The sequence below is a fragment of the Colobus angolensis genome, unplaced genomic scaffold (genome assembly GCF_000951035.1).
Source record: "Colobus angolensis palliatus isolate OR3802 unplaced genomic scaffold, Cang.pa_1.0 Scaffold68, whole genome shotgun sequence".
Taxonomy (NCBI): domain Eukaryota; kingdom Metazoa; phylum Chordata; class Mammalia; order Primates; family Cercopithecidae; genus Colobus; species Colobus angolensis.
The window spans coordinates 7,214,082-7,225,705 of NW_012120487.1; the positions used below are offsets into that span (position 1 = coordinate 7,214,082).

The window sequence follows — 11,624 nt, forward strand, 5'->3', positions numbered from 1 at the left end:
TGCTCCAGAATTTAATTACCACAAGGAGTTAGAAAATTCACACTACAATCCAGCTTCCCAAACAGAAGACTAAATTTCCCACTATCCCTGTCTTTGCACTCCAGACTGGGCGACAAGAGCAAAACTTCATCTCAGAAAAAAAAAAAAAAAAAAAAGTGAAATATATGAAGCTGACTTCAACAATAACAGATTTCAGAAAAGGTCTGAGAACTGTGCTCCAGAATTTAATTACCACAAGGAGTTAGAAAATTCACACTACAATCCAGCTTCCCAAACAGAAGACTAAATTTCCCACTATCCCTGTCTTTACCACTGTACACACCTCCACCCTAGACTCCAGTGTAGAACAAATAGTCAAGGAAAGAAGAGATTAAAACGGTCATGCATGCAGATGATACTCAAATGCAAACATGACAGGCTTCGCAACTAGAAACCTGGTGGGAGGGGCGCAAGAGCACGCTGGGTTCCTAGAGACTGGTTGGCAAATGTAGAATTAGAGGACGGTGATAAGAAACCAGGGATCCATGGGCAGCCTTCCCAGTTTGCTTGGCAACATTCTGTTGCCAGGCTGTGACCAGGACTCAGAGCCCAGTCCTAGGTTTACCATCCAGACAACAATGTGGGGGAGCAGAGAGAGCGTTAATAGAGAGAAGTTTAAAAATATAAGTAAAATGAAAGGAAATAGTATTCTTGGGTGTTCAAAAAAGTACTCTGAGGCTGAGATGATTGTTGGCCTCTGGACTTGCCCTCTCTGGTCTATCTTCCACATTGCTATCCGAGTGAATCATTCCAACACTGTATGGAACCCTCTTGCTTAAAATCTTTCAGTGGCTCTCTACTGTGTTCAGGATCAAGTGCAGGTTTAAAGTGCAGGTTTCTTATCTGGTCTGCCTAGCCCCATCTTTTGTCATGCTTTTGTATGCTTTATCTCGGCCTACTCAACAATCTGCAGTGCCCCACCCTCTGGCCTCTAGGTCTTTGAGCACCGTGTCCCCACTGTCTGGTACACTGCTCACTGTATTAATAGTGTTTGGCTTCCCCTTTCTCTCCAGGTTTAAGCTTGGCTATCACTTTCTCCCAGAAGTCGTCCTGTGTGCTCCCATAATGCACAGAGCCCCTCCTATGTGCTCTGTGCTTATCTGGTCATAGCACTTACCACAATAATAGTCTCCTTTAGAGTCTGAGCGACCGGAGTCAGGCACTAGGTCTTACTGCAGTCCTAGCATTTAGCATAGGGCCGGCCATTCAGGATCTCAGGTGGTTGTTGAATGGTTAAATTGTGGACCTATAAAGGCAGAGCTGAGCAAAATTACTGCCTTGGTGTGGTGGTGACAGTAACTGGAAATCTCTGTCAATGACTGCCTACATGTGGACTTGATATTTGAGTCCACAAACATTATAATGGAACTACTTTATATCTTTAAAAAATTCATAACAATAACGGCTCATTTATCTAAGATAAATCCAGACAGACTAATAACAAAGGGTAAATTGTTTGCTTCTGGCTGGAAGATAAGCTCAGACAGCGCAGGGTTTTGTGCTGAGCAGCAGCTCAGATTGCCTAATGATGCACCACAGGGATTTCTGAGATAAGACTGACCAGATCATCTAGTAATTTCTGATTTACTACAAAACATATCATAAATGAAAGGTGCCCGTGAAGTTTAGTGAAAACACTAGGAATCTAGGCCTAGCTCATTCATTATGGTGATTAGTACTGCTTTAATGTAATTGCCTGAATTAACATGTCTCTTAGATGAGGGACCTGAGCCAAGGACCTTAGAAGTCTGGGAGGTTTGAACCAGAGACCCAAGGGTCTGGAGAATTTGCCTAGGACCAAGACCAGATTCTCAAGATGCTTTCTGTGTGGTAGGAAATAAGACTATGACTGTTTTACGGAAACAAGGAGCTAAGTAAACTCAGGCACATCCAAGAAGGGCAAAACCGTTACTTTAGGAGAAGGGGCTTGAAAGCTCAGTTTTGTTGCTTTGGTTGGGATTTTCAAGATCGGAAACATTTTTATGCTGTATATATTTTGGAGATTTTTTTTCAAAAGATCTTTCTTCTCAAAAGCAGATTCTGTGCTTCAGAATTTAATTATCACAAGGAGTCAGAAAATCAACACTACAATCCAGCTTCCCAAACAGAATACTAAATTTCCCATTATCTCAATCTTTATCACTGTACGTACCCCCACTCTAGACTCTAGTATAGAACAAGTAGTTAAGGAAAGATTAAAATGGTTACTTGTGCTGATGGTACTCCAATACAAACATCAGTCGGCTTAATTATGCTAAAAAAGAGGAGACAAATATTTGAGTGCCTACTAAATATCAAGAATGTCTTGGTATTTTCACATATAAGGAATTCTCTCAACAAGAGGGGCGATATTTGTCTAAACTTGGATCAACACTTTGAAGAGAAATGAAGGTATCTCAGGCACTTCTCAGTCAGGAAGCAAAGAGAAATGAAATCAAGGGAAGGTGGAAGAATATAGGACAACTGTACAATTGCTCCTTCTTTTTTTTTTAAAGAGATGGGAGTCTCATCATATTGCCCAGGATGGTCTTGAACTCCTGGCCCCAAGTGATCTAGATAATTCTTTGTTTTGTTTTTATAAGGGAGGGTCTTTTCTAACAGTGGGCTCTCTGATTCCTGCGAGACAGCAGCATTTTATGTTTCTCCCTGTTTGCTTAACTGGATGCATTACAATTAAACCTGTGCCTGATCAATTAAACCTGTGCCTGATTAAGGACACTAAGTATGCACTCATGATGGGAGACAAAACAACAGGGCTTTTTATTTTTTTAAAGGTAACTCCTATCCACACCCCATGTTTTATACACAGTCCCCATATTTATTTGTATTTTTTTGTACAGAGAGGGACTTGCTATGTTCCCAGGTTGGTCTCGAACTCCTGACCTCAAGTGATCCTCCCACCTTGGCCTCCCAAAGTGCTGGGATTACAGGCGTAAGCCACTGTGCCTGGCTGAGTCCCCATGTTTTATCCCATGTTTTCTAACAAAAATAAGAAACAATGACTGCTTGACAATGACCGCTCATTCCTCCTTTCTTCCCCATCTGGATGTGTTCACAACTTTCTATCATCCAAATCTAGACAAACCTAAAAATAAAACCCTACACTTTGTGACCAAAGTCTTCCTTGATTAGCTGTTAACTGCTTTTTAACTGGACTCAGGAAGGCTAAAGACTAGGCCATAGGAGGAGTGACTAACTTATTCTTTAGTCAAACAGCACTGATGTAGTTGTCAGCAATGCCACTGTGAATGAGGAAAGTATTGGTTTACAAAGTTTTTAATATTTTATGGTATAATAACAGTGAATCATATCAAAATTCTGGTGTAGGCTGGGTGCGGTGGCTCACGCCTGTAATCCCAGCACTTTGGAAGGCCTAGGTGGGTGGATCACCTGAGGTCAGGAGTTTGAGACCAGCCTGGCCAACCTGGTAAAAACCTCTCTCTACTAAAAATACAAAATTAGCCAGGTGTGGTGGCACATGCCTGTAATCCCCGCTACTCGGGAGGCTGAGGCAGGCGAATCGCTTGAACCTCAGAGGTGGAGGTTGTGGTGAGCTGAGATCATGCCATTGCACTCCAGCCTCAGTAACAAGAGCAAAAAAATACGTTTACCTTATACTTGATACACCGTCTAACAGAGAAAAATAGTTCCTTGGAAAGACTCATCAAACAAAAACCTATAGCTTGTGCAAAATAACATCAAATGCACTGCTGAAAGATCACTTTTGCATCAAAATGGTCCCTGACCACCACATTATATAGCAATAGCAATAGACACAGAACATGTCGTAATTCTTATCTAGGTTGGGCAGGGGTAGGAGGGACGGTCTAGAAAATCAGATACTCAAATTTCAGCACATAATTATTCAAATAAAATTTTAATGATTTCAGTTCCTGAAAATGTAGTGTCATTAAAGGTCATTTCCTGCTAAATTTCAAATTACAGATTTGTGGGCCATTCCTGAGCAGAAGCATCATATTCTACTAAATATTCAGCTTATTAACTAAGGTAACTGACAGTATCCTAGCAGGAGGTGAGGAGGAACAATGATCAGCTCATAGCTAAGAAGAGAAAAAAACAATAACCAAAGCAAAAAACAAAATAGCTACAGATATTAGTAAAATAATAATACAATCCCAAACATCCACCTCTTAAATTACTAGAAAAACAATACCAATAAAGTTATAGCAAATACAGTCTTCACAGATTTGAGTAACTTTATTTGCATTTTATAGTGATTTCTTAAGGCCTATATCCAATGAAACCATTTTAAAAGCTCTATGAGGAGTGGAATTTTAGATGTCTATTACACTTTTCTTTCAAAAGAAAAATGCTTAAATTTCAGAATGAGCAAGATTCACTTTTGTAGGTAGAGGCCCTGCTTCTTCATGATCTTCAGTTTTAGATCTAACAACCACAAGAGAAGAAGCTGGATATTTGTTCAGCTTTTGTTCATTCATAAACTCCAAGTCACCATAGATACTCAGCTTCTGAAAAAGAAAACCAATGTACATTAGTAGTCTGGATAATTAGGAACCTCTCCAAGTAAGTCTTCAAATAACAAATTAATTTATAAATGGTTGGTAAAAAAAATTCTATAAACAACTTTAAGAAAGAAGAATGCTTTTTCTCAAAGTGTTGTAGATACGTGATTCAGCTCCCAGTGGATGGCCAAAGAAAGCTGTTCCATGTCTCAAGTTAAAATCCTCAGGAGTATAACAACTGAGTATCAATAAAAATAGCTATGGATGCCTTAAGTGATCAAGTCCTTCAACATCTTAGCTCTCCTACCAAGTGGTAAAATAATTTGGTGCAAGTCTTTCTGCTCCTAAATGTTTTAGCTTAACATGTATGGAAAATGACAGATGCTATTTGAAAAGGCTGTGAGAAAAAAGAATATGCATGAAATGCTCTAACACTGATAGAAGGGTCTTCATAAATATATAAAGTTCCTTAATTGTTACTACCATATCCAAGAAGATACTAAAAGAATGAAAGCATAAAACAGAATCACTGCAAATGTCATAAAACTCATTAGAGAATAATGTTAATATCTAACATCTTTTGAGAGTAGGTAGACTTAGATATACGTATGAATATCTCTGTGTTTTTTGTTTTTTTTTTTTTAAGAGATGGGGTGTTGCTCTGTTACCCAGGCTGGAGTGCAGTGGTGTGATCATAGCTCACTACAAGGCCTTGAACTCCTGGGCTCAAGTGATTCTCCTGCCTCAGCCTCCTGAGCAGCTAGGACTATAGGCATGCACCACTATGCCCAGCTAATTTTTCTTTCTTTCTTTTTTTTTAATGATGGGGTCTTGCTACGCAGGTCTCAGACTCCTGGCCTCAAGTGATCCTCCTACCTTGGCCTCCCAAAGTGTTGGGATACATGTGTGAGCCACCACGCCTGGCCGTATGTATCTCTTAAAGGCAGAAAAGCAAAGTGAAAAGTCTTCACTAATAAGCATAGGCCGGGTGCAGTGGCTCACGCCGGTAATTCCAGCACTTTGGGAGGCTGAGGCGGGCAGATCACTCGAGGTCAGGAGCTCAAGACCAGCCTGGCCAACATGGTGAAACCCTGTCTCTACTAAAAACACAAAAAATTAGCCAGGCATGGTGGTAAGTGCCTGTAATTCCAGCTACTCAAGAGGTTGAGGCACAATAATCACTTGAGCCCGGGAGGCAGAGGTTGCAATGGGCTGAGATCACGCCACTGCCCTCCAGCCTGGGGGACAAAGTGAGACTCTGTCTCAAAAAAAAAAAGAAATGGTATAGATTCTATTGTTAATCTACTCATACAGCAACAAATCCCTGTATCCAAAAGTTAGAAACTGAAGTGCTGATATCACTGGCAGGGCAACTCACTAGATTATAAAGCAAGAACTACACAGAAGTACCTACTACTGGAAAGGTGTTTTTAAAAGATGCTGAATAAAGAGCACCTTCAAGAATTTATCAAAAGTGATACATGCTATCCTGGCTGGGCATGGTGGCTCAAGCCTGTAATCCCAGCACTTTGGGAGGCTGAGGAAGGCGGATCACCTGAGGTCAGGAGTTCCAGACCAGTCTGGTCAACATAGGGAAACCCCATCTCTACTAAAAATATAAAAATTAGCTGGGTGTGGTGGTGCATGTCTGTAGTCCCAGCCACTAGGGAGGCTGAGGCAGGAGAATCGCTTGAACCCGAGAGGCGGAGGTTTGTAGTGAGCCGAGGTTGCACCACTGTACTCTAGCCTGGGCGACAGAGCGAGACTCCATCTCAAAAAAAAAAGATGATAAAGCGATACATGCTATAACATGATGAACCTTGAAAATATGCTCGGTGAAAGAGGCCAGTCACAAGAGACTACATATTGGCTATCTAGGACTGGAGGGTGAGATGGGGGTGGGGGTGGTGCAGCTGCTGCTGCTTGGGAGAAAATGGTGAGCAATTACTAAGAGTACAGATTTTCTTTCTGGGCTGATGAAAATGCTCTAAAAGTGACTGTCACGATAGTTGCTTATTCATACATGTTTCAGATGTGTTCTACTGGACTGCTGCCTCAGGGGAACAACTATCCCGCAAGGAGTTGCCCCAGTACCTTAAGCTTTTCCAGTAAGAGAGTAGCTTTAAGACAAGTTCAGGCCAGGCGCAGTGGCTCACGCCCGTAATCCCAGCACTTTGAGAGGCCAAGGTAGGTGAATCACTTGAGGTCAGGAGTTCGAGACCAACCTGGCCAACATAGTGAAACTCAATCTCTACTAAAAATACAAAAATAAGCCAGGTGTGGTGGTGTGCACCTGTAGTAGTGCCAGCTATTCAGCAGGCTGAGACACGAGAATCACTTGAACCCGGGAGGTGGAGATTGCAGTGAGCTGAGATCGTGCCATTGCACTCCAGCCTCAGTGACAGAGCAAGACCCTGTCTGGGAAAAAAAAAAAAAAAAAGTTCAGTGGTTGATAGGTTGGACATGGATCTGATACAGTAGGCCTCCTTAAAACTCAGAATTCACATGTGACCACTGGCTCTGGGGCACTGTGAAAGAAAAATGTTCACAACTCTACCTAACAACATTTAAAGATCTTGAAGCAGCAACCAGGAACTGTCTGATTTTATACATCAACATGAAAGAAGCCACTGAAGGGAGGAAGGAGACTGAGGAGATGCTGGTTAAAGAACACAAAATTTTAGTTAGATGAGAAGAATATGAAGGTATATGAAAATACTTTGTAAATTTTAAAGACTATACAAGTGTTAGTTATCAACATTATCCTGTCCCAGTTTCTAGGTACCTACATCAATTATATCACCTTAATAAAAATATTAAGTATAATATCTTAATCATTTTTCATGTGCAAATCATATATTTAAACATCTTTATAGTCCATTAGGATAAAACAGTTGTTCAAGCACCATATTAGGCACATGCCAATGGCTTATTATTATATTCTAATTTCTGTCTCTTCTTCTTTTCTCTCTTTTCCTATGGCACTTTGGAGGTATAAGAAAACTAAAATTTATTTCAGTGGGATTAGATGTTGACAGCCATTATTATTCTATATTTAGTTATATAAATACTTTTCTGTTCTTGAAAGCTAAGCTGAATAATCAAATTATAGCCTTTCCCCCAAACAAAAATCCTTTACCTTAACAGTTATATTTTTTGGGGCCAGTTAAATTTTAATTACCAAGGAAGTCACAATGTCTTCTATCTCTTATGGGGTTAGATACCAGAATATAACAACTCAAAATCAAACACTCCAGCATTTCTCCTCTCCCTCTCCCTCCCTCTCGCCTCTCTCCTCTTTTCTTTTCTTTTTTCTTTTGAGACTCAGGGTCTTGTTCTGTCACCAGGCTGGAATACAGTGGCACAATCCTGGTTCATTGCAGCCTCAACCTTCTGGGCTCAAGTGATCCTCCCACCTCAGCCTCCTGAGTAGCTGGGATCATGGGCACACACCACCACACCCAGATAATTTTTATAATTTTTCGCAGAGACAGGATCTCATCATGTTGCACATGTTGTTCTCAAACTCTTGAGCTCAAGTGATCCACCTGCCTAGCCTTCCCAAAGTGCTGGGATTAGATGCATGAGCACCACACCTGGCCCAGCCTTGCTGCTTCTAAAGCAGCACTGCTCCTTAATATTGTGGTAATTAATTTAAACTATTAAATGGTTCTACAAATCTTCTCTCTGGCTGGGTATGGTGGCTCATGCCTGTAATCCCAAAACTTTGGGAGGCAGAGGTGGACAGGTCACTTGAGATCAGGGGTTCAGGACCAGCCTGGTCAATATGGTGAAACCCCATCTCTACTGAAAATACAAAAATTGGCTGGGCATGGTGGCGCGTGCCTGTAGTCCCAGCTACTCAGGAGGCTGAGGCAGAAGAATCACTTGAACCCAGGAGGCGGAAGCTGCAGTGAGCCAAGATCCTGGCCACTGCACTCTAGCCTGGGCGACAGAGTGAGACTGTGCCTAAAAAAAAAAAAAAAAGGCGGGGCACAGTGGCTCACGCCTGTAATCCCAGCACTTTGGGAGGCTGAGGCAGGTGGATCATGAGCTCAGGAGATCGAGACCACGGTCTCTACTAAAAAATACAAAAAAATTAGCCAGATGCGGTGGCGGATGCCTGTAGTCCCAGCTACTCAGGAGGCTGAGGCAAGAGAGTGGCATGAACCCGGGAGGCGGAGCTTGCAGTGAGCCAAGATCGTGCCACTGCACTCTAGCCTGGGTGACAGAGCAAGACTCCGTCTCGGAAAAAAAAAAAAGTCTTCTTTCCCATATATCCCCTTAGAAACTGATGTCAACAGGTCTTTTCAGTCTTAAGAGAGTCAGAAAGACACACTTTTCTCAAGTCAGTCAATATATATGTCACCACGGTAGTTAGCATCACAGAAAGCTGGGAGCAACAATTCTTGTGTTGCAAACCTGTAATTTTTATGTGTGCCAACCTCTACCACATGAAAACCACCACATCTTCTCTCTTTCTATTAGTAGAGAGGCCTTGTTTTTCCAGCTAAACAAATAAGGTGTTTAAAATGATATCTCACAGGGCTCAGTCTTCAAATGGTCTAAGGGTTAGAATTAAATTTACCTCAGAGGGAACATACTGCTCCACAGCTGTAGCAACAGTGGCACAACAAATCCAAAGCAATACCATCACCGAGAGGACAAGAGTTGTAGTTAAAATCCACCCAGAGTTACTGGAAAAAAAATCAACAATTAGTTATATTAAAATTTTATAAGAAACAGGAGATTCTTAGTCAATCAACCTTATGTACTTAGCTCAACAGTACAATTAAAACTTTGTTGATTATCTTTGAAACTATTAAAAAACATACTTACAGAAGGAAATATTATACTAATAGCTATTACATTAGGTTGGCATAAAGTCTTTTTCCTCTACTTCTAATATTTCTGTAACATGGCTATATCACTTTTGTAATAATAATAAAATCAGATATACTTGACTTTCTGCTAAATATATAAGGCAAGTGAAAGTGTCCTGTAAATTGTACACTGTTGTACAAATGTCATATATTATTTTACAAATTATTATACTTGCTTTAAGAAAACCAATATACCACAAAGTTAAGATATAGTCTAGGTAAATTTTAAATGATCATTTGTTTTATAAAAGAAATCACAACAGGCTTCCAGAAGTCAGTTTCCCTAGGATACTTTACATATTTAATTTGCCATAATTTACTTATACTTCAATTTAAAAGAGCACATCTATTGTAAGGCATTCTGTAACCATTACAGCATATCTCAGTAAAGAGACAGTTATATTTTCCTTATCATTAAAATATCTTAAGATAGAAGGCCAGTTATGAGAATCAGCAATTAGAGGTTTTTTATTTATTTTTAATTTTTATAGAGACAAGCTCTCACTACATTGCCCAGGCTGGCCTTGCACTCATGGGCACAAGCCATTCTCCCACCTGAAGTTTTTTTCATAATTGACCTATTAAGATTCAAAGAACAGGAAAAAGTCAAGCCATTTTTAAATAATTAAAAGTCTAACTCTGACAAACTGTGTAACACAGACAGTCCCTAATTTTCACATCTCTGCTCATCCAACACTGCCTAATAAGAGATCTATACTTACCACCCTAACCACTCACTTGATAGTTTGGCAAGACTTGAACACACAGTAAGCACAGTCATTGTCTGCCAGAAAAAGAGGTGGACTTTGGAGAATGTATTGTATCTAAAAGTAGGGAACTCCCATATGATGCTTTAAGTATCCCAATTTAGAAAGATAATAGAGTAAAACACATTTTTAACGAAAAAAATACCCACTTTCCTCTCCATGTTCCAGCCCTAACTGAGTTAAGGAATTTACCACAAAATGAGGATATATTTGATATCTGGATTCCAGTAGCAACTACCTAAGCCAGAAAACTGGAGTTCATCCCTTCAATCTCCAGAACAAAACAATGACTAGATCCTATAGATTTTCAACTGTCTCCATTATCTCCTGTTCTTGTCTACTGCCCTAATTCAGGCTTCATAATTTCTTCCCTGATTTACCAAAGTTCTCCAACCTATCCTTCACATAGAAGCCTCTTCTTGACACTAATGTTATGTTCCTGCTTCTAATCTATCCTTCACATAAAAGCCTCTTCTTGACACTTATGTTATGTTCCTGCTTCTCTCTATTCCTGTTTTCCCAGTTCAGTCAAATTTCTGACTCTCCTTATCCTCCATATATAGTAATGTACCCTATACACATTGAGCAGGAGGCCGGTATATCTGAAAAAAAATATTTAAGTAAATCTTTTGCTACAACTAGCAAAAATTTTACTCATTACTCAAGATATTTCTATCTCGCCTGTCAATCCTCCCCTTGAAACCTCCAGTAGACTTAAATACAGTCTTTATATGCTGTGTATGAGACATGTGTAGGAGTGTGTATATGTATAGCAATCATTATTGTCCACGTCTGTCTAGACCTGAGAACTCCTGACATCTTTTCTAGGTCTCAACTCCCTAGCACAGTGCCTGGCTCTTCAAAAAGAAATACAAGTGAAGAAAGAGTGACCTCAATTTCCTTTCTGGAGATAATGGTGTCTCTTTAACAGCTACGATCAGATTCCAATAACTGGCTGAGTGATTCTGTATGTAATCATGGAAAAATCATGACACTTTAGGAAGTAAATAGTTACAGCAGAATAGGATGAGCAGAAGATGTATAATTAGAAAAATTAGGTTTGAATTCTAACATAGTGACTGTATAACCTTGGGAGTAGTCAATTCACCTCTCTAAATTACCACCTACTTATCACAGGGTATTGTTCTAAAAGTCAAATGGGATCACTGAAGGGGAAAAAGCATTTTAAAAAAGAACAGTTAAAAAAAATTTTAAGACAGTCTCGCTCTATCACTCAGGCAGTGCAGTGGCATGATCATAGCTCACTGCAGCCTTGACTTCCCCGGCTCAAGTGATTCTCCCACCTCAGCCTCTTGATAGCTGGGACTACAGGCGTGTGCCACCATGCCCAGCTAATTTTTTTTATTTTTTGTAGAGATGGATGGGGTCTCACTATGTTACCCAAACTGATTTTGAACCTCTGGGCTCAAGTGATCCTCCCAACTTGGCCT

At 40.3% G+C, this 11,624-nt stretch overlaps 1 protein-coding gene across 12 annotated transcripts in view; it reads right to left on the bottom strand.

Annotated features, from left to right (window-relative positions):
- Positions 1–3,897: 3,897 nt before the first annotated feature.
- Positions 3,898–11,624, bottom strand: part of TMEM59 (transmembrane protein 59) — a 23,483-nt gene continuing 15,756 nt past the window's right edge. For 10 of the 12 annotated variants that reach the window (XM_011926338.1, XM_011926336.1, XM_011926330.1 and 7 more), the window contains 2 exons: positions 9,112–9,220; positions 3,898–4,529 (listed from right to left, as the gene is read on the bottom strand). In XM_011926338.1, coding sequence (XP_011781728.1) covers positions 4,374–4,529; positions 9,112–9,220 — 265 coding nt within the window. In that variant the 3' untranslated portion in view covers positions 3,898–4,373. Of the gene's footprint in view, positions 4,530–5,374; positions 5,377–7,773; positions 7,786–9,111; positions 9,221–11,624 lie in introns of all 12 variants that reach the window. The other 2 variants (XM_011926331.1, XM_011926332.1) reach the window with 2 other exon arrangements.